At 41.6% G+C, this 23763-nt stretch overlaps 1 protein-coding gene across 3 annotated transcripts; it reads left to right on the top strand.

Moving 5' to 3' along the window:
* Window positions 1–556: 556 nt before the first annotated feature.
* b4galt6 (UDP-Gal:betaGlcNAc beta 1,4- galactosyltransferase, polypeptide 6) lies at window positions 557–23185 on the top strand. 3 transcript variants are annotated; one of them, XM_086225286.1, is made up of 10 exons: window positions 557–897; window positions 2816–2943; window positions 8514–8665; window positions 9905–10018; window positions 11170–11294; window positions 11376–11492; window positions 12936–13123; window positions 13331–13453; window positions 14889–14990; window positions 16267–23185. In XM_086225286.1, exons 2-10 carry the CDS (start codon window positions 2939–2941, stop codon window positions 16412–16414), a joined length of 1074 nt encoding a protein of 357 aa, XP_086081412.1. In that variant the 5' UTR covers window positions 557–897; window positions 2816–2938; the 3' UTR covers window positions 16415–23185. The 3 variants fall into 3 exon arrangements, 2 of the variants coding, with proteins under 2 accessions (XP_086081412.1, XP_086081411.1); XR_015119338.1 differs by lacking the exon at window positions 2816–2943 and having other exon boundaries at window positions 559–1335; window positions 8549–8665; window positions 16267–17586; window positions 18096–23185; XM_086225285.1 differs by lacking the exon at window positions 2816–2943 and having other exon boundaries at window positions 559–1335; window positions 8549–8665.
* The last annotated feature ends 578 nt before the right edge of the window (window positions 23186–23763 follow it).

Raw genomic sequence — 23763 nt, 5'->3', positions numbered from 1 at the left:
GGTCTAAAGGTCTTTAACACACTCGAGTGGTGCCCTGGCCTCAGGTTCAGGAGACTTACTGACTGCCCTGATGAGTCCCTTTGGCAAGTGGAATCACTCTCCACTTTAATTCTGTGGCACACACACACACACACACACACACACACACACACACACACACACACACACACACACACATACATACAGCAATTTTGACATAACAATTGAAAGTTTTTGTATTTCTGGACTTGGACGTGGAACTGGAAAAAAAACAGCTGAACTTTAAATTAGGATTCTAGAGTGTCCAGTCTGAGATGTTCAGACATGGTGGTGCAGTAAATCTAGCAGCAAAGTGGTCAAAGGCAATGTCTTTGCTTTTACTTCGATTACTTTGAATTGTTAAATTATGGATGCACATTTTCATTTTTTGCTTTCCTTTTGAATGCATTTTAAATTCTTGAATGTTACTATTTCTGTGTCCAGTCTGTTCTCGAGAGCTTGAGAAAATGCGCTGAAAAGAAGAGCACGTCAGGAAACTCAACTGCACTCACGCGCCGCGCACAGGTTTCCATGGCGACGCCAGGGAAGGGGTGTTACCCTTGCCGGAAACGGGGTCTGCAGTGCAAGCAGAAAATGAAAGGGAGCTCCACTGTTTTCCCTTCTATCGGCTTAATTTCCCAGATATCGTCGGGCACACGTGCCTAGTGAAGTTGGCGTCAAGAGAACCGGTGGCATGACCGGAGCCCTACGGACGTGTCGGGATGAAGTAGCCAAACGACGGTGTTGGAAACATCGCGCCGGTGGAAAGTAGAGTGTGTGGGAGAAGGCAGAGTGGTGCTGGCCCCCTCAACGACCACCCTTCAGTGCTAGCGACAACAGCGTCGCTGGCGAGACCCGAACCATGGACAACTATCAGAAGTATCCTTGAAGTCGTCGTGCCGATCAGTTGCTTACCGGTAGTGTGACGGTTCAATATGCCCGACCGGTGGTGCGCTAGGAGGCTCTCCGCTGCTTGATATTAACGGGACGGGTCTGCTATTTCCATCTGGAAATTTCTCGGTAGGGAAGCAGGCCAGCTAGCTCGTCTAGCTTTAGCCGCGCTCGTGTTTCCGGGCTCTAGCGGTGCCGGTGTCCCATGAGCGGATCACTGCTGCTGGCGAACCTTTCTTAGCGGACTTTGTAACTCCTGGGGGTGTTTTATGGGATTCATATCGGCGAGAGAGAAGTGGGCCTGAGCCAAAATGGTGAACAGGAGACGGCTGCTGCGAATGTCCAACCGATCTTTTCTGGCCTTCATATTCTTCTTTTCCATGTCAACCACTTGTCTCTACTTCATTTATGTGGCTCCTGGAATAGGTCAGTAACACACTAACACACACACACACGCACACACATTTGCGCTAAGCACGTTAATTGTACACGGTAATAGTTAATGTGATTGTGTCACGCAGCAGCGACGATAGCAGTGTCTCGATTCAGCTAAAATGGTTAGCTGAAGGGCTAACTAGCCCACCAGGCCCTGTTGTCCAGCCAGAGACCCAGAGAAGCCTGTCCACGCCAGTTGGCTATAAACATTGTCCTGCTTGTGGTGGACATACGTATTATCATCTTAGGCTCTTGAGCTGGCGTTGAACAGTTGACCTGTGAATGAATGAATGAGCAGTGGTGTCTGTCCAAGGGAGCTGAGGCCAGGCTCCACCTGCCCTTCAATCACTTGCACTGGCCCGACATCTGCTGGAATTGGGAACGTGACTTTGGCTAGTTCTCGTCTTCAAAGTTTAGAATTAAAGCTGCATCCTATTGTGAATTGGATGTGAGGGAGGTGTCGTACATGAAACTGGATGGCCTCCTTTATCTGTCCCAACCAGGAGGGAACATAAGCTGGACCAGAGCACCAGCAATATTATCTTGATAAGAGATGCTGTTTTTGAAGTTATACTTCCCAGGGAGGTTTAAGAGTGTCAACTAACAACCATTATTATTATTATTATTATTATTATTATTATTATTATCATTATTATTGATAAGTCACTTTAATTAAATGGATTTTTTTCTCTCTAAAAATCAATTTGACCCTTAAAGTTTATGTTATATGTAGTTTATTGCAGAAGTGAGCATGGCGTACGCATGAAAGGGCTTAACTATGTTAAACTGCCATCTTCAACATTCCAAGAATGTAAAAGGGCTCATCACTGCAACTCAAAATAAATTTACTTTCAAGCCCCTCCCTCATTGTAATAAAGAATCAGTATGCAGCCTCTGCACGTGAAACAAAGTGCAACATGTCAGAGACAAAGGTGTCCAGCTCAGTTCTTGCCATCAAAACGCAATGTTAAAGTTTTACACACTAGATAGCCAGAAATGTCTCTCTGACCTGAGCATGATTGTTAAGCTCATGCTCGATTAAATAGATGCACATATGAAAGAACAGCTCTCCTGACGAATGGTCCCTTAACATTTTCCCCATCAGTCTAGATTCAATGCTTATATATTGGTTAGTATTTTATGAAACTAAATTGTCAAGGGAAACACATTTTTTGTAAAAGAATATTTTCAAGCAAAAAATTAATTTGATATATGTAATTCCTAATTTTCAAGGTTCTTTTCAATCAGATATTTGATTGCATACAATAAAAAAGATAAACAATAGTAATTGGCCTACATTGGTTGAAAGTGCTCCCCAGACAACCAGCAATGCATCCAGTTGCCTCCTCTGACAAAAGTGCTCTTAAGTTGGTCTAGTGTAGTGTCACAGGCTTTCTGGAGAAACATAACATCAATCAGTCTTCTGGTCCCTGGATCTGCTTCTTTGCTTTTCTTTGACAAAGACTTACAGTATTTTTTCAAAGGTGCGTGATAGTGTCCTCTTGAAAGTGGTTATGCAGATTACTGGAAAACATCATCAGCGGTGAGGAAGCATCATCTTGCAAGTAGTGGAAAATCTTGTCAATGGTGGGGAATGAGGTAAAATTATTAAATCTATTAACATGAATGAGCAGGAGTTGCTAAGAGGTTCTGTATATTGATATAAGATATTTTTTTTGTTGACATGCCCAGCCTGCATAGCTTGACACTCTGAACTGCAACTGAATTGCATTTTTGGCTCTCTTCATTATTCAGTCTGACCAGGTTCCCATTACAGTAGTTTTGAGATGTACCTTACCAGGGTATATAATTTGGCCATGGTTGAGGGCCATGGAAAAAATTGTAGTTAGAGCTTGGTTATTGTTATGACCTGACAGATTAATCGGTCGGCCGGTTTAATCAGCCCATTATAGCCATATTACAGCATAATTGGAAATCAGGCAAAAGTTGGCCGATTGATACTGATTTTAACATGTAATTTTCAGTGATAAAATGCCATTAATATGTTGCCTTCTTAGAAATGATGTCCTTGTGTATCGAGTAGTGCATTGTAGCTCAATTGCTAAATTAATCACAAAGCTCTTTAACTTATCCTTAGTCGTTTAGGTTCATCAATCATTGAAAAAAGTTTGAAATGACTTCAAAGTTATAATGGCTAAGATATAATTAAAGTTAACCTAGTCTCAGTCATCCTTTTGCTTATTGTTAGTGTTATTGCTAGTATTGTCGTTATAATATTATATAAATTACATATACATGGTATCACAGTATATAGCATCCAAGCTACAGTTGGCAGTTGAGATTAAGACAAGTTAAATTCAAGTCATGACAGTAGCTCCTAATTTTCTAAGCATTTAGTCTAGATAACTAGGCAACTAGCATAAGGCTAGTTTAAAGCTATCATAATTCTTGGTAAACTTCTTTCATCATTCATTTCTAAAGCGGTGTTAGGAGTTTTTGAGAGCATGATATGAATAAATGATAATATGGCTTTATTTTTCCGGTGTAAATTCTTCACAAAATTGGGAGAAATCAGTCGGTGTCCAGTGTTTTCTCCGAACTTTCAGCTCCCATAACCTCCGTTTTTGTCACAAGGAAAATAGTCTATTTGTTTCTGCCCCGTTCTTGCTGTGCAGCTATAAACCGCGCAGTTTGGCATTTTTTTGTTATTTGTGGAAGTTGATTGTTGATAATTTATTAAAGTTGAAAATTGATCTCTGATATTTGCTTTGCTGTGGGTAACACTGGATAAATTTTGGTTAATGATAGCGAACAAGGCGCCCATGAAACACGTGACTGCCTCTGAACCAGTCCCATGACAGAATTGTTCTCAATGTTCAAACCCCAAGTTGGCCTAACTCTCTCTCTATGCATGGCTCCATCTCTTGTCATGCTCCACAGCAACCCCACAGAGTGAGGGTGACGTAGCATATGGTACTGAAAAGCCAACAGCGCATGCCTACTTAAACCAAGCATTTTGCCTCAATGGTAAGTTTGTAATGACTAGTTTGTAAAATAAAGAAGTAACTTAATAGGTTTCCCATGACGTACCTTGTTGTGTCTGCTTGCTGATATTATCAGTCGAACATGACGTGATATGTTGGCAATCAAAAGACAGTTAGGATAGCCTAGCTTAAATATTACCTACCTCCATCCATCTATCCATTGTCTACCGCTTATCCTTTTAAGGGAGCCTAGCCCAGCAGCCCTCAGGCGAGTGGTGGATACACCCTGGACAGGTCGCCAGTCCATCACAGGGCCAACACATATAGACATACAACCTTTCGCACTCATGGCCATGCCCACGGTCAATTTAGAGTATCAATCAGCCTAGTCCCCTCTTGATGTCTTTGGACTGTGGGAGGAAGCCGGAGTACCTGGAGCGAACCCATGCAGGCACAGGGAGAACATACAAACTCCACACAGAAAGATCCCATGCTCGAGCCGGGGCTTGAACCCAGAACCTTCTTGTGGTGAGGCGACAATGCTAACAACTGCACCACTGCCTATTACCTACTTTGCTAAACTATTTAACCAAGTCAGTCACGGCACCATGAATGATGTAACATTACTTTGCTAACCACTGCATCACTGCCTGCTACCTACTTTGCAAAACTATTTAACTGAGTCTGTCAAGGCACAATGAATGATGTAACATCACAGTACTTCAGAGTAATATTGTACTCACTCAGGTAGTTGCATGCTACCAGACTAGATAAGTCCGGAGCAATTTAGGATTATGTTTTGTTGCCATGGGCCAGTCGAGTTTCCAGTTCAAAATTGTTGCTTGCAGGGTCCATCACTTTGTCAACATGTTTGCGGGAGTTTTTGGAGTTTTGGAGTTTTTTTCAGCACAGAAGCCTCAGCTAGGATATGTAGTGAGGAGTGTTGTCTGTGTGTGAGAGGCGGAGACACGCCCCCTTGCATGCACATAATCAGCGCAACCTTGTTGATAACGCTTGAAGAATAAGGAGTTGGTGGCAAAAATTTGGGGGCAAATTGGGTGCCAAATGGCCTGGGGCCCTCGCTAAGTTCTGACACTGTACCTTACCAAAGAGATGACCCATCAAAGCATTTGACATCACTGTTGAGTGGTACTGAAGGGTACAGTGCAAGCAATTCAGTTACAATTTTGACTAAAAATTGCAAAATGTAAATTGTATTTAGGAGCAGACGAATGAGTAGAAAATTCAGTGCAATCAGCCATGACTTGAGCACCATGTGAATCAGGTTAGTTAGAGGTCAGAATGTATATGTCCAAACTGCTCACATTTTTCTGCAATTTCTCTGCCTTTTATGGACCTAGTGCTCGTGCTTAGCCCAGTGTGACAGTGGGCTGTTCCACTCCATTCAGCAAACAGCTTGGTTTTGGTCCTTTATGCTTCCCTTGGCACATCTTTCTTGTGAGGTGGATGTGTACAACGGATTCATAATACATGTGTTAACCTGACAAGAAATCTTTGCATAATTTTGCTGAAAAGTCATCTGGTCTGCTTCTGCCTGAGGGGAGAACATCATAGTTTTAGTTCCAGGCCTTAATGTCATGCCCCATTTGATTGGTTGTCCTGGTCTGCTTGAATTCAACTACCTACCAACTAGGGCTGGGCGATTAATCAAATTTTAATCGTCATCGCGATATCAAAATGTGCAATTAACACATCGGAAAAGTCATGTGTCCACGATGAGAAGTTCATTTTCACATGCTGCGAAAATAAACCAATCACATGTGATGTTGTTAAATTAGCTGTGCGTTCAGCCCATGACATGAATTGGTGGTGTGGCCTCAGCTACATACGGCGTGTGTGGTGATAGCTGACACTAGCAAGCTAGTGGAGCCGAAGGAAGGCACGTTAAATGAATGATGACACAGAGAAAACTAGCGAGCGCGAGGAAAATGAGGTGGCCCTCGTGGTGAAAAAAATAGTTCCTCCATTTGGAGCTATTTTGGGTTCAAACGAGGCAACGCAAGGTGCTGTGTAAAACGTGGGGTGGTCGTGGCAACTACAACGGGAAACATGACCAATCTTCATCAACACCCGAAACACCACCACAAAGAACTGCACAAACAGTTCAAAGACAGCCAAGGCACAAAACAACCGACAACACCGAGTCCGCATGACATCGAAGGAGTGCAGCAACTGTCCATTTCTGTTAGTTTAGCGAACGCGACTCTGCAGCCACTCGTTTGCCCTCCAAGAGGCTCTTTAGCACGTCAGGGAATGTGTTTACATGTCGGCGCTCCTGCTTGAAACCCAGCAAAGTGACCATGTTGGTGTTCCTGTGTAAGAACTTGAAATAAGAGATGTGTTAAAGGAGTTTTGGGATGAATAAATCTCCCTTTCTCTTGATTGAGTGGTTCTACATTACTCAAGTTTTCTCCGTCATAGTACTGTATTTGCCACCTGTTTAGCAAGATGATGACATTGGCAGGTCTCGGCTGATATTAACATCACTTTTGTGGCTGATATTTACCCATGTCAATACAATCTGGAGTTTCCATATTGTAATCTAGTATTCGTATACATTTTTACATGCTAAAAAAACATGTCAACACTGTGAATTAGATTGTGTTTTTTTTCCTTAATTCCAAAACATTTGGCAAAGCCTATGAATGAATCAAATGAAATAATTCAGAGTATTGTTTTAAGAGTGCATGATTAGTATCTATCTAATAAATGATTGGAAATGTTTACTGTTTGATAATGAATATGCTTTGTTATTGGTGCAGTGACCTACAACATTGAGCTGTGCAGCTCTCCTCCCGTCAACAGTGATTGTGAGGTTTAGCAGGTTACCAGTTAACCCCAAATAGACTGATAGGGTCCAGACCAATCAAAGGTTTGACTTGCTTGTGCTCTCTAGATATTCAGATACACATTGGGATCCTCATGTAGATCACAAATATGAAGAACTGGTTGTTGGGTTCCTCACAAACCTTTAAACCTGCTCTTTTGGGGTATTGTGTTGCAGCTGATGGTGATTTTCAGTTTTGCTGACAGGTTGGTTCTTGTTGGATGCTGCTACAAAACAATACATTCCTCAGGAGTTAATTTAAGAAGATATTTTGTTTTGATTTTTTTCGTTTTTTTGTGTTTGTGACTCACTTTTTTGAAATAAGTTTTAACTCTGAGATTTTACCAAAACAAAAAACATGGTGGGTGTATATAATGAGCTGGCCCTCAACCCTACAAGGTTACCTGTGTGTGTGTGTGTGTGTGTGTGTGTGTGCGCGCACATTCCATTCTTCATCACATCATCCTTAAAGCCTGCCTAGCTGCTGGTGAGTGATAACACTCTTATCATGACCAAGCACTTTAAGTTTATATATTTACACCCATGTTTGAATGAATCCAACTTATTTGATTCTAGAACTGCATATATACTGTATAGATGACTGATGTGTTGCCATTCTAGTTTTTGGATGTCTGTGAATGTATTAGATATCTGCGTGCAACATGCCCAGCAATGACAAAATTGCCTGTAGAAATTGAAATGTTCACTGGTCTTGTCAGGTTCTAAAAATTGGTATAGCAACATATCTATGAAATGACAGGTCACAAGTTCCCATTGTGAAAGGACATGTGATCAGGTTCACCATTGTAAAGAAAAGCAAATAAATTAGCTCAGTTTATAACAGTGCTTTTCAACCTTTATCACACTCAAAGCACTTGATAATGTTTACGTCATTCACTATTCCCTGGAGGTGTCCATATGAAAGAGTCATGTCAGCCTCTGCACATGTGTTGCACTGACCTCTGTTGTTATACACACACAAACACAGTACTGGTGAGTTACGTGATGGCTAAATGATAAACGCTACATAAATAATTATATTCTGTGTATTCATATCATTTACACACACCCACATCTTGAAATAGTGCTTAAACTATCAATGTATGTGCATATTAGAGACAAGGGGCTCTGTCCGGCTTGGTTGTTCAATTTGTAACCATCTCAATTCATGGGATGGGACATTTCCTAGAAGAGTGCCTTCAGTATTTAAAAGTGAGCAGCACTGCTCCAGTTGGTTGCATGCACTTGTATGTGGTGGATTAAAAAAAAAAAACAAAAACGTAAAGGATGTGGCTACTGTGCACCTGTAGCATAAGCACCATGTCCTCGCTGTTGCTTTATTGCTATATGAAGCCAGTGTGTCATTTGTCAACCAGACCTAAAGCTCTTGTTCTCCTTGTGCTTCTCTCAGCAAATACATACTTCTTCATGGTGCAAGCTCAGGGCATCATGTTGAGGAACAATGTAAGGACCATAGGCCAGATGATTCGATTGTACACCAACAAGAACAGTACACTCAATGGGACAGGTGAGTAATATGGGTAATGTTCATCTATGATAGTGTTCCAGGCGGGGAAAAACCGGAGTGAACTCTTTAGTGCAGTATGTTGATATGCTTTTATATGTTTTTATCTTTAATCAAGCTTCATCTTGTCCTCTCCAAACTTTCCTTTGTAACTGTGTTGAAGCCCAACTACTCAAAACACAGTTAAACCCAACAGCAAGACTATTGTCTTCCTTTTTTTTATTGGATTAAAAACAGATGATTGAGTTTTTTAACGATTATATTGCCCACAGCATATTGCACTACACTTCCCAGCAGGCAGCACCACACACAACACACCTCACTTGGCCTGCTGAAAGGAGCAGCTGTCGGCAACAGTACACATCCACATTGTAACTGTCAGTTAATGTGTCTCATGAACTAATGGAATTGAAATGATCTTGTCAGGCTAGCAGTAATTTTAGGGTAAATTACCAAACTGTTGGGGGAGCTAGGCACTCTGCCAGTCAGTGAGTGTGCAGATAAAGCAGCACCTTCTAGTGGAACATTAGTCTCACTGAACCACCCCTTCTCTCCATCCTTAAAGTCTCAGTGGCAATTTCAAAGTCACAGCGCTGAAAAGGTTCCAGGTGATGGCTCAAGCAGAGAGTAGTGATTTAAGCAGGTGTTAATTCCATAATGACCTTCCAGTATAATGTAATTAAACTGATATGAGAGAAAACAAGACTGCTTTCAACGTATAACAGATTTTAAAAACACACTCTGACACACACACATTTCTCAAGTGCCACATGCAGAGAGCACTTTCATTTTGGGACAAATTTAAAAACTTCCTCTGTGACTAGAACAGCGTACAGATTACTGCCAGTCCTACCTGAGCCCTCGCTCATCATAGTGGACAGCTGGTCTCCTTGTTCTCATTTAGAACTGGCATAATATCAACATGCTGTCCATTAGTTCCATGGGAAGTCCATTCATACACGGCACAGAAAACTCGCTCCATGTTGGTATTGTTGCGCAGTGATTGTTCTTTGATAAAACATCTGATTTGTTTTTCACCTGTAACAAATGGTAGTATCCAATGGTGGTCTCTCATATAGGGGTCTACCTGCCTTGGGGTTGTTAGCGTGATGAGGGTAGTTGTTCTTGCAGGGGAAACATAATTGCATTATTCTGACTGACCTTCACAACGTAGCTTTGGATCTTGGGCATTTTGAAGCATTTTATGTTCTTAAGTCAAAGTGTGCTTCTTTTTTGCTGCAGACTATCCTGATGGCAGTAATTCCAGTGAATACCTGGTCCAGCCAACCACGTACCTCCCTGAGAACTTCACCTATGCCCAGAACCTGCCCTGCCCAGAGCGATTACCTTCTATGAGTGAGTAAACTCCCTGCCTCCACAAAGAGCCCAGTGGCATTATCAGAGTAGTCCACTCAAATATGGTACTTGTGGATGCAAGTCAAATCACAAATGACACAACAGATTAGGTTGAACTCATGAACATTTACAACTCTTCATTATAAGGCTCTCCAAGCAAACTCCAAAACCATAAGAACAGTCAATCATTGCTGCTTTCCTTTTTAGGGGCAGTTCTAGCAGCAGTGACAGCTGATCCAGCATTTGGCTTGACAAGGCAGATCTGTTCGCGACATGCTCTAGAAGCAATAATTTAGAAAACTTTACAGTGAACAATACTTGGATATTGGAGATGATGAATTTATCAGTTAGGTCAGGGGAGGGGGGGTGACTAAGACTTTTACTGGGGAAATTACTTTTTTGGAACGTATGTGACTCAATGCAGACTAATGTCTTAAACATTCACTTTTATAAAAAAAGAAAATGATGAAGATATGATGTAATAAAATTACCCAACTTTATTTCTGTACTTACATTTGGTAATCTCGTGGATTACCAAATGCTAGCTGTCTTCTCTGCTGGCAAAAACCAATGGGCACATTGTTGTGTTAGGATTCAGAGTAAGGCTGTCAAACTTTCAAAAAATGTGTGTTTCCCCTAAAATACATAGGTTCAAACATATTTATCTTTTGTCATTATGTCCACAGAGGACAAAACAAAATGAGAGCTATTTTAATAGGAATGTTACAATTTAACAGATGATCTACATCACTTCACTGTACAAAATAAAACCAGAAACATTAGGGTTTATTCCATTAAACTGGATTAAGGAAAACTGGTAGTGTTGATGTGAAAGGTTTGATTTTTAGCAGATTGCAACAGATGGTAAAGTTGACAAAAGCAGTGTGAACAGTATGGTCGTTTATGAAATTTTTCCATGATCACCGTCTTGAACTTTCTTGTCAAAAAGCATATGTGGTGACAAAAGTTGGCTTGAAATAAATCACCCTCATGATTCGTAAGCTGTTTGATGTTGTCACAATGCCATGTATCACATCTTCAAGTCTGTGCAAACATAACCAAGTAAAATTAAAGGTCATCAATTCGTTTGTTAATCAGTCCTTGCTTTGGAGTCGTTGCATCAAGTCCTCCCCAACACTTTGTCTCCACAGAGGGCCTTATGGAAGTGAACATGACTGAGATTCCAATGGAGGAGATAGAACTGCAGTTCTCCAAGTTTTTTGACCTTGAGTTTGGAGGCCATTGGAGACCAAAGGACTGCAAACCTCGCTGGAAGGTTTGAAAAATTTATAGCAGAAGCAACAGATGAAGTATACATATGGTACATTCCTACTCATGTTTGTGATGTTTTGTCTAGGTGGCCATCCTGATTCCATTTAGAAACCGCCATGAACATCTACCCATCCTCTTCCAACACCTCATCCCCATGCTGCAGAGACAGCGGCTTCAATTTGCCTTCTACGTCATCGAACAGGTACTGTCTTACCCACCCCAGGCAGCACCAAACAGAGCGTTCTGGCTAGATAAGGAAACAAAAGTACGACAAAAGTCAGGGATGCACGGTATTGGCTTTTTTTGTTGAATCCCTTGTGCCAGGTTTTTGTAACTTCTGTAGATGATTATGTTGTGAGATATCAAATGAACAAGATAGACACCAACTTCAGCAGCCCCGGGGAATTCACTTGGTTTCAACACAGTACAGTTTCACAATAATCCTCACAGTACATCAAATACCAAAGCCTTCCTCTATTTCAGGGGGGGGGGGGGGGGTTCTCATACCCCATCTATACATCATCCACCTAATGTGTTTCAATGTGTTTTGTTACTTGATTTCCCAGAATGCATGTATGTAAATGTTATTTCCTCAAACTTGTTGGCGGGACATGTAGCTGCATTTCAACTCAAGAGATGAACATAAGTTCCTCAATGTGTGTGTGTGTGTGTGTGTGTGTGAGAGAGAGTTTTACTTCGGCTGGATGTGTGTATTTTTCTGAAATGTTTTTCCTCCTGCATATCCCCCCTGAAAAAAGCAATGTTGTTTCCAATTAATTCCAACATCCTGAGACCTTTTCAGCCGTTCCTTTGTGAATAGCAGTGAAAACCCTGCTGTCATTTAAAGGGAAAGACTCCTATGGCCCCACCCCCACATCAATATAAACAGCAATATAACTGATACAGAGAGATGCAAGCCACTTTTTGACCACCTAACAAGAGAGATCATCCAGTCTCTTCTGTGATTAAATAAATGTACTATTATGTATGTCAGGCATACAGCTTAACTGATGTGAACATTCTGGCTAAAACGGTTATCATTATTGCTGGTATTCCTTAAAACATTTGGAAAATCCCACAAATGATTTAATTATTAACAAATATTTAAATGCCGACACATCACATATCATCCTTGGATCAAATGTCATTCTTTTCACGACCAGCACAACATCAGTGAGTTTTGTATGAGGTGTAAGACATCCACCCTTCTCCAGCATTTCTTCTTGAAACATACTGACAGACAGCAGATTGAGCTACTGTCACATGACAGCTTGAAGCAGAGACAATTCTGTGTGTGTGTGTGTGTGTGTGTGTGTGTGTGTGTGTGTGTGTGTGTGTGTGTGTGTGTGTTCTTTATTGAGAGGACAAAGAATGCGTATTTAACCAACAGAGGGAGGACATTTTTGGAAACTGAGGACATTTTAGCTGGTCCTCATATCTTCAAAGGGCCGTTTGAAGGTCAAGACTTGGTCTTAGGGCCAAGGTTAGAATTAGGTTCTGGTTAGGTCTAGGGTTAAGGTTAGAGTCAGGCAGTCAGTTTAGATGGTTAGGTTTAGGGTAAGGGGCTAGGGAATGTATTACGTCAATGAAAGTCCTCACGAAGATATAACTACAAGGACATGGGTGTGTGTGTGTGTGTCATTAGAGTGGGAGCCAGCCCTTCAACAGAGCCATGCTGTTTAATGTGGGATTCCTGGAGGCCATGAAGGACTTGGACTGGGATTGCTTGATCTTCCACGATGTTGACCACATCCCAGAGAATGACCGCAACTACTACGGCTGTGGCCAGATGCCACGCCACTTCGCTGCCAAACTCGACAAATACATGTACATGTAAGTGTGTCATCACGATTAGAGATCGGTTATGTATAAATGTCCAAAACACAATCTCTTATCTGTTCAAAGAAGTATATAAATAGTTTTGTCCTTTAACACGCCATCTGCAATGAAGAGGATCCTGATTAGATTTGACAGAGATGCTGTGTAAATTTTAACATGGAAATGGACCCAAACAAACTTCAGTTTTGTGCTTGTTTCCAGTCTTCCATATAGCGAGTTCTTTGGTGGTGTGAGTGGACTGACTGTGGAACAGTTCCGTAAGATCAATGGCTTTCCCAACGCATTCTGGGGCTGGGGGGGAGAGGATGATGACTTGTGGAACAGGTAAGTTCAAAGAAATGGCTATTGACTCTTAGTTGTCCTACCAATACAGGGATGGGGAAGCACATAGTGGAGTCAACCGCAACTTCTGAGCTTTATTTGTGTGGCAGTCTCAAAGGAAGCCTGAGTCTCACCTATGGTGAGGAAATGTGAGGTGGCAACTGACATTAAAATACAGTTGTATGATCCAGGCTACTACCACAATCAACATATGTTTTGTCTCTGGGACCCAACACCTTAAAGCTCTTTTTCTTGTCCACACTGACCTGCTGAAAGCATCTCTCCAGGCAGTGACAGCAGACTATAAATAGCTTTGGAGGAAAAAGGCTTCCCTGCTATGTTTATGGGATGTCAACATTTTGCTACTTGGGGGACATTTTCTCCTGCACATCAAAGAGATATTTTTGGTGCCTTTAAACCACACTTATATTTTTATCACGACAGCGAGTTCAATCCATTCTTGTTTTAGACAACCAACCAACAAACAATACCTCATCAATGAATCCACCAATTGATTCGGTAGAAATGACCTTGTTACACACAAAGGTTCAGTCTAGTAAAATAATTGGTCAAAATATTGTTTTACATTCATAAACCTATACAAACTGCAGTTTCACTATTTCAAATTAAATCAGTGTATTCATAACTCTATTCACATGTGTACATTAGGTATCAAAATGGCAGCTGTGAACTGACCTTTTGATTGACATCTCATTTCAGCCAACCTCAGTGACCATGTCCTGTCCAAAGCCAACAAAATCCAATGAGAGTTCAAGAACAAATGATGAGACTGTCTGAAGCTGCATATAAAGAAAGCAACCTGAAAAACAGTCCTCTGCAGTTATATGTGTTCTAAAGCTATTCCTCGCGCAATAGAATTTGCACAACAGTAATGAAAAGGACACTGTTGCCATTTTGAAATGTCCTGGTATGATATTATTGTATTACCTCACAGCCTACCTGGACAATGTTGCAGGTAAAACAAGGTGTTACTGACTTTCAGATAGCAGCTGAATTTTTTGTTGTAGCCATTATAGAATAAACTATCAGTGGCCTGATGATCAACAAACACCCAGTGAAGCTGAGGATGAGCACAGAAGGTAATTTAGAATTATCCAGCTTAAAATATCCTCAGATATCTCCCCAGAATACATGGCTGCATGCTGACGTAGCAGCCAAACCTGCTCTTCTCCACTGACCTGTCCACCCACGTATGTGGCTTGTGTAGTTTAAAGGTTAAACTTTGTTTCCACCATTTTATCAGCTTGGTCATACATAGTGGTGCACATCCAGCGGACCATGAGCAAATCTCTGCTTGAGAGATATTTCTCAGCTCAGTTGTATTTGTGTATATTTTGCAGCAGTTTTGGTTAAACAGAAGCAGTACTGCATGTTCATGTTAATGCTGTATACAGTAACCCGACGGGCTGCTCCACAGGGTTCACTATGCTGGTCTGAATGTCACACGGCCAGAGGGAGAGATTGGGAAGTACAAGTCCATTCCTCACCACCATCGAGGAGAGGTGCAGTTCCTTGGAAGGTACGACACCTTTATATCTCCCATCATTGAGAACTGAGCATCTGGTCTTGGATATCAAAGAAAAGAGAAGAGTTTAGCTTGGCATTATGTGCATGATCCACTGCAGTTTACCCGAAAAATGAACAGCAAAATGTCAAAATCATGTTGTCATCATTTTGAGCAAAAAATTAAGCATTTCTGAACAAAGAGACAAAGTTGATACTGTCTCAGATTAAGGTGTATTCTGTTTTTGTTTGATTCTCTTTGAATTTAAGTCTGTTTTTCACAAAGCATGACTGCCACATCTGTAAAGGGACATACTACCAACTACCAATGCTGACTCTGACATACTTGAGTGAAAAAATTGATTCTTCCCAGTTTCTTTTTTTCCTGTATACTACAACAAAGGACAGTACTCCAATTAAATGGCACAATCAAGCTATAATGGTAACTCGACTAAACTGCATGCACCATGCTGACTGTTGCTTTGTTCGCACCTGCAGTTAGCCATATTAGCCATTGTTTCCTTAATTTTCCAGACTTGACTTTTTTTGTAGTAGAGAAATTGTACACTGCGTTCCCCTTATTAGCCTCACCTCGGGGAGGAAGCTTTCAGGACTTATATCTGAAATAATCTGTCAGTGTGTGTGCTAGGAGATGGAATGTCTTCATGTATCTTGAAACCAGAAAGACTTCATGCGTGGGGTGATGGGATGTCCTTTATTGTAACTAAGAGAGAGCCATCTTGGGCTGTTGTCTGTGGTCCAAACCTGGTAATTTGAGCAGCCCAGAATGGCTGCCGGCCCTGTTGTGAGGTCTCTTCCTGGTGAATCAGGAGCAAGGTTCAGGGTGGAGCTATAAGGACATTTTAAGGAACCAGTGGAGTTGCAACATTTTGTCGCAAGTTCTTGTAAAAAAAAAAAAAAAAATCTGGTAATTGATGAAAAAAAGTACTGACTGATAGTTATTTCTAAAATGTATCATCTTGCGCTGCTTCACTATCGAACACAGATTTGTGATAGTTGCACCACCCCAACGTGGGTTACCACCTCTGCGAAACTGCTGCAGAGCCAAACATGGGGGTGCTGATGGCTTGTTCACAGCATCTGATGAAAATGACACAATTGCAAGTTGCAATCCATATTCTGAAATACCACATCAGAAGTTTCAACACAAAAAAAAATCTCATTGTAGTATTTAGTTGTTGATCATTTTTTTCCGATTGTAGGTCCCAAGGCTTATCCAAGCAGTGGAAGTTGAGTGCACCGATAACAATGATGTGATGGTGTCTTTGTAGGTATAAACTGCTGAGGTATTCCAAAGAGCGACAACACTTGGATGGCCTCAACAACCTCCGTTACAGTCCCCACATCTCCCTCAGCAGCCTCTACAAGAACGTCACAGTGGACCTGTCCCCTGAGCTCGCCCCTATCGTAGACTACTGAACTGCCCCAGCCAGTTCTCCTCTGGCTTGGCCTCCCGGTAACGCCTTTCCATCATCCAGAGGCAGGACGGAGGAGAGGGGGCCAGTGCAGGCCGGCGGGGGAGGGGAGAAGTGCACCATTGATGCTGCCAAGAAATCTTACTGAGGGGAGAAAAAAAAATCCAAACCCAAAAAAATGACAAGGCAGTGGCAAGTCTGATGGAGTGGTGTGTGTGTGTGTGTGTGTGTGTGTGTGTGTGTGTGTGTGTGTGTTTTGCATGTCTTTGTGTGTGTCGGCTTATCTACTAAAACTTCACATCTTGGTTAAGGTTGGAGGGAGCAGCAGCATCTCAGCTCAAAGCCTTAATGTGGCAGAACCACAGCTCCCTCGCCGCCGCGACGCCGCACTGCTTCACTTCTGATCCATCACCGTCACTTTAAAAGCCAACAAACTTTCAATTCAATTTTTTTTATACATATCATTTTGTTAGGCGACAGAACTCCTGTAGAAGGGAGGGATCTGAGTGAGCCAGCGAGGTCAACATAAACCTTTTTTTAATTTTGATACATGGTATTTATTTAGTGTGATTGAGGAAGTGTACAGACGCACTCATGTCTGTGTCACTAAAGTGTTCGCTGTTTGTTTTTGCTGCACTGCTGCTGAATCCGCATGAACATGTATGTAAATATGGGCCTCCTCAAGCTCGAACACAGAACACAAATATGTAAATATTGGCCTTTAAATGCTCGGGCATATTACAGTGATATTCCAGTGGGTTTGACTTTTATTTTGGCAGCTACCTTCTTTGTGAAGATTGAACAAGACTGAGTGGTTTCTTCCTAACAGGAAGATGGTTCAAACCATTGTTGGCTTAAAAAAAAGGAAAAAAAAAAGTATCCAAATCTCAAGATTTGACATTACCTTTTGCATGCCTTAATTTATTTTGTTTACCAGCCTTTTCTTTTCAAGCCTAAATTATTTCATCAGTTCGGATGTTTATATTTTTAATTCTGCCTTTTGTTGTGCATTTTCTGCTTGAGTTGTTTCTTTGAGGTGCACTGTGTGAACCGAGTTGAACTGCTCTTCAGTCGGAGGGAAGTGTGACTGAGCTGCTTCATGATGTCTCTTCCATGGTTAGGTTCAGGAGCAGGGTTGGCCATTACACATGCTTTAGTGCCCAGTAATGGTCTCATGTGAGTGTATATTTTTTTTGTCTGAGATGTTTTCATTTTGAAACTATGTTGATGATTTTTATGAATTAGTGCTGGACCATGTGATAAAGCTCTTCACTGTACTGTACCATGCGCTGTAGCATGGGCATTTGGGTTGGACGCTCTCTGTCTCCAGCCTCAGGGGTTTAGAAGCTTGTCAGATAGTCAGTGGGGCCAGAATGAGAGAACCCGGAGCATCAGCCTCTCCCAGCTGAAGAAGCTACCGCAGTTCTTGAATGGCGCGGTCTGAATGTTGGGCTGTGATAAGTTTAATTTCTTAAAGCTTTGAGCACTAAAAAAAAGATTGCGAGTGTTGGCCGAATATTTTTGACCAGATGTTCACTGTTAAGATTCTCCTCTATAAAGATTTTTGAATTTGACCATGAATTGTATGTTGGGACACTTTCTTTGATTGTATGTCCAAAGACCTTCAATTGCGTCTCTGGCAGTTTTTGACCTGGAGCTTACTTCTGACATTTCTTGTCCTACAGATCAGCTGTTTCCCACCCTTCACCGGCCCCAGAGGCTCATATAGACTGTGCATTGTTGGGCTGTTTCACTACTATCCAGCGATTTGGACTCCCAAGAACAATTCACAATACTCAGTATAGCTGATTCTCACAACCAACCAAGCAGAAGCACAAGCTTCATCAGCAACAACTGAACTGAATAGGAAGACACTTGTTCAGGAAAACTTGAGCTGATCAAATTATTTCTAGTGTCAGCAATTATACTAGAATTGTATATAGTTGGCTCAGCTTCTTAACTGACCGTACAGATGTTTGTTTGTTTGTTTGTTTTTTTTAAGTAGATTTTATGATGGTGAATAAAGTATATCTTAGTGTTTGGACTGAAGCCTGACTGATCAGTCGTATTGAAACATTGACTGCCAGTCCTATGTGCAGTCCATTAACGAAACTACTGCTCTGCCAACTAACTGAACCTTTATTTCAGTACATTGAATTGAATGATATATAAAATTATTATCAACATCAATTCACTTTGGGTCACCTGGTGAAGAACAGTCCTCCAGCTTAGAATGGAACAATATTGCACAGTGTGATGCGGGGGATATTTGAGTCCCACTGTGCTACTGTAGTGGAGTAATAAAGGCTTGTTTGGTGGTCACTGCGTAATAAAACTGATGGCTTTAGAAAAAAAACTGTGAAGATCACACAGGAGGGGAACATTTACCTTGTGTTATTTGTGGGATTACTTGGACCAAAATTCAAATAGTTGCTGGGAGCAGGGGCAGACCTCCATGAACATTTTTTCTGTCATCAGCGATGGCAGGAATACCTGCTATTGAAGTACCAAACCAAACGCTGTTGATGAGATATACAGCTCAGAGAGCTTCACAGCCATCTCCAGGAACTGTCTGGATAATTTCCTTTATCAGACTAGATTTGACCATGATTTAAGAGGGATGATGATTAAAATGATTCTGAAATAATGACATCATTAGAGCAAATTGCACAAAGCTTGCTTTCTTAGGATGTCAAGCCAACAACATTTAAAGAGCTTGTTGCATGATGGATGAGATGGTAGAAATAGGCTCCAAGTGTGAAATGGCCAGAGACATGTTACTACATTTGTTTCAGTAGGTTAAAAGTATTTCATGTTAGTTGGTAGACCTAAGGTTACTCCATGTAGGTGCTGCAAGGACTTCTGGGAAAGACCGTATCAAGTATGTATTCTAACAGAATATCAAACTAAAATGAGAGGAAGTTGCACATTCAAATTCTCCAATACCAAACTGTGACCTCACCTGCCTTCTGTCCCCTTTCTCCCAAAATCCCTTGCAGCAGCAAGCGTTGGAGCATCCTCTATATGTTTACAGAGTTCCTTTTCTTCAGACACAATCCTGTCCTGCATCTGGCTCGGGTCAGCTTCAACTCCTTGTCATGTGGCTCAGATTAGTCAGAAAAAGAACGAAGAAAAAACAACTTCCTGAGTGGTTGTCTTTGGAATGGACTGAAACTGAGAATTAGTTTAGCAGGCAGTTGTCTTATGCCACACCTTTCCTTGAATAGTGCCATTGGGTTTGCAGGAAAGAGTAAATGGTTATAAAGTTTAACAAAGTGTCAAGTTAGTCCTCCATGCGGAGGACGCTGTGACCTGGCTTTAGCGGTAAGATGGAGTGTCGCTATACCTTGGTATGTTGGACACTTGCTAGTTGAAGCGCATACAGTCCCATTAGTTGACCTGAATTAGGCATAACACCCATCACACTTCTGGGTCGGTCAGATACAGCAGTAATGCCTTATCGCAACATACTCAGTACTGCCTGGAGTCAGAGATCAGCATCCCACTCACCCTGAGAGAAGTAGCGGAGCTGCTCCCACAGGAATCACAGTGACTTGGTTGGACCTCTGTGCTGCATGTCCCGCCTCCGGTGAAACATGTAAATGTACTGCATTGATATGGTGCTTTTCAAGTCTACCCACCCCTCTAAGCGCTTTACAACAACCCATTCATGTTCACCTGTTCATACATGGATGGCAAGTACAGTGATGGGACTTTTTTGATTAGTAGATGACCCACTCTACCTCCTGAGCCACAGCCGCCCTGTGTGTGTGTGTGTGTGTGAGAGAGAGAGAGAGAGAGAGAGAGACAGAATGTGTATCCTGGCCTCTATGATCCCCATCTGCTTTTAGTAAACGCTCTTCTTTTTGATGATAGACAATCCATATCCAGACACTTTTTTTTTAATTAGATCTTTTATTCTAGTTTAAGCCGCCCAGAAGTTGTGACGTGTCCACAGCCCTGCTCAGGTTGCATGTTTTATAGCAGAAAATGAATTCTGAATTTGAAATGACCGCGTTTCCTATTAAGATTTAATTGAACACGATGGCTGGCAGACAGATGCTGGAGAAGAGAGTACAGGACAACCTGGAATTACACCTTGTCTGTGAAGAAAGGTATTGTGGGAGATCCAGGACAAGCAATAGTTTCCCAGTGGCCATTGCCATCACTGACCAACAAAAGTGCAAGAGGTCACACGGGTAAAAACCAAATATGTCTTCATCACAAAGTAACAAAGTGTGATGAAGATAAGAAATTGGCCATTAACACAGTCTTGCATTTATTTTCTTACAACTGCTTCAAGTTACAATCCCCAAGGTTTGATTGCTGGGTGATCTGGTGACATCTGTGGTTACTGGTAACAGCAAGTGCCATCTCAATCTGTAGTTTCTTAAATTCTTGTTAGCTCAAGAAGTTAGGCAGTAACTGGCCTGTTGCGCCAACCTGTGAGCCGGCATGACCTGATTTTATGTGAACAGCTGCAGTGGACCGTGTCGCTGCTCCATCACTGGCATTATTGTCTGCAGTATTTCAAAGAACGCGCTGCAAATGACCATTGTCCTGCTTTTAAGACATATGACTGTGGTCGGCGCTAAGGTCATGAATACATTGCATATGTTGCGATTGCTTAACACTGAAATTAATCAGTGGTGATTTGCCACTTAAATGCTAAATGTGAAGCTGCAGCTTTTAGAAATCCATTAGTGTTTACCTGCTCATTTTCACTGAAGCCTGTCCTTCAGAGAGTAGTGTGGAGGTGGGATGTGGCAGGTCTCATTCCTATGTGTTTGGTCTCATTTCCACAACCAAAGCCAAACTTCTGCTCTACATTGTGGAAATGATCCGTCCTCAGTCAGTATTGGGAGTGGTACCTCTTCTGGGCTCTGAGCAGCGTGCTGGCGGTCAGGTCTGTGGGTTGACCTCAGTAACCTCAGCAGCCCTCTCATGACCAGAATTCTTCAAAATCTTACTACTGTATATCTAACTATCCCATTTTGCAGTATTTCTTTGTGCCTTGAGTTTTCTTTCATTTACTTTTTATCTTACATTCTTAATGGAGAAATTATTTTTACCTGAATTGTAGTTATTTCTTTTCCTTCATCTACCTTACAAAGTCAGACTGAGTGTGAAATATTTCCATGTCGCCTACGAGAATCCAAAATATTTGATGTAAGTCTGACTGGTGTAGTGTTGTTGGCTGCCTCCACCTTTCACTGCCTATGGGCCATGTTCACCACAGCCTGAGCTGGGAGGTGGGGGCTATGCACTAAATCAGTGCCACTTGTTTGCTAAGAAATCCATGCAAAGAAAAATATGTTCAACAAACATCTAGCTTCTGACCCTTAACCATCTCAAGCACAAATTCCTTTAAGTTGTTAGGCTCCTTCACCAACCAACGTGCATGGCCTTGCCTACTATTAATGCCAAATTCACATCCTGTCCATATGCATGACAAGCAGACGAGGCACCAGGAGGCTTTGCTTTTGTGATCAGCGCTGCAGGCAGCTTTCCACGGATGAGCAGCCCCTGAACAGCATGAAGTTCTGATGTCGCTCTGTTTATTCCTGTGCAAAACAATCTGGGCCCCATGTTTGACAATTATTGTACCATGTGGAAATTCGTAGCATTTAGTCTTTACATTTCCATGTTCACCAGGCACGAAAGACTTTGTGTGAAAATGTCTCTTTTTCTTTTGACTCTGGAAATAAATGGGAACCTAAACTGATCCAGGAGCAGAACTGCTGTTACATAAGTCATCCACTAGAGTGCACTAAGACAAATATAGTTACACAGTGAAACATCCCAGTCAATGCATTCCTCTGATGTATATTACTGGGGTTTTGAGAAACTGACTTTTCAGGCCTTTTTTTCAGCTGATAAAGTTCACTTGCTCAAACACTGAGAGGAGCTTGACCAACTGACATATTGGCTGCTAGTATATACTTTGTACAAGTATTATAAAGTGTACAAAAATCAAAAATTATATGCTTGCACAAATTGCCCCAGTTTAGTCGTATTAATGATGATCAGCATTTGAATGTTACACTGAAGCTGAACAGATTAAGGTACTTTTAGAAGGTCTTCATCTCTACCTGCTGAATGAGCTGTGGGTGTGCTTTGAAGGTTCTATGAAATGGTAAAGCAGAACCTTCCAGCTCAGTCACTAAGAATCAAGAATCATTGAAAACCAGTAATTGCAGATATGTCGATCACAAATTGTAACGCTCAGTAACTATTCTAGTGATTGATGATGGCTCCTCTCTGTTAGAAGGAAGAGACATTTTCTGTTCAATGTCCTGACTGTGAGTGCTTAATGGGAATAAAAAGGAGGGAGATGAATGAGCTGCCAGGTGCAGAACTCAGAGTGAGGTGGGAGGAGCTCACGAATTGACCCTCACCCCCCAAAAATTGCTTTTTGTGTCCTCTTGTATGTCCTGAACATGTTGATCACTCTGATGTTGAAGGAAGAAGCTGAGTTCACACTGAGCCAACCATGTCAAGATGTTAATGTAGCACTCACTCTGCACATGCTCTGTTCTGTCAGTCCAACTGGCTCAGAAGCATGTGCCAGAGGCCTGAATGCCCCTCCCCCTCACTCCGAAACGTCACTGAACTTTATTACATGGTGAAGTTGATGCCATCGTCAAACCTTTGCAGTATTTGCTAACAAACATTATAAACCTACGTTGAGTCTGGTGTTTTACTGTTACTTTGTTGAGTTTTTTTCTTTGTCAACAGCAGACTAAATAAACACTTCATTGCCATATTCTGGAAAACCAAATGTATGTCTTGTTTGTTTATTTAAGTGTCTGTTATTTCATCATACTGATGGCCCTTTTTGACTATCCAAACCTTTATAGACATACTGAAGCTGTAAAAGTATTTTTACAGAATTCCTTAATTCCCACAAGAGATGACACACAAATATGTTCCATTTCCCAGATTAAAAGTTATGTGGGTTTTTATAAGTAGCTGAGGTTGAAGGCCATCACCTCATTTACACATACAAAAAACTCAAGTTGATGCAGCGTAAAAAAAATGATTTTGAATCTTCAGGTAAATTCTGTATCAGTGCGGTTGACTGAATTATTTGAATTCCATTCGTTGACTTCCAGATTTCCTTCCAAGCCTTGCCTGTTTCAGTGAGCTCTGTAATATCAAGGTGCTGTGGATCATACAAGACCTGTCATCTCTCCCCTGTTGACTTCTCACTAGACCAGAAACAGACATGAAAAGAGGATGGATAAACAAACTACATTCAGCGTAATGTTTAGCATTGACCTTGCAGTGTAACTTCAGGGACAACTCGCGTATTGGTGGGGCAACAGGCTGCTGATCACGAACCAGGATTTC

This window comes from Aulostomus chinensis, chromosome 14 (genome assembly GCF_037954235.1).
Source record: "Aulostomus chinensis isolate RoL2024-O1b breed Wild chromosome 14, RoL_Achi_v1.0, whole genome shotgun sequence".
In the NCBI taxonomy this organism is placed as follows: Eukaryota; Metazoa; Chordata; class Actinopteri; order Syngnathiformes; family Aulostomidae; genus Aulostomus; species Aulostomus chinensis.
This window is presented reverse-complemented; position numbering and strand designations above follow the sequence as displayed.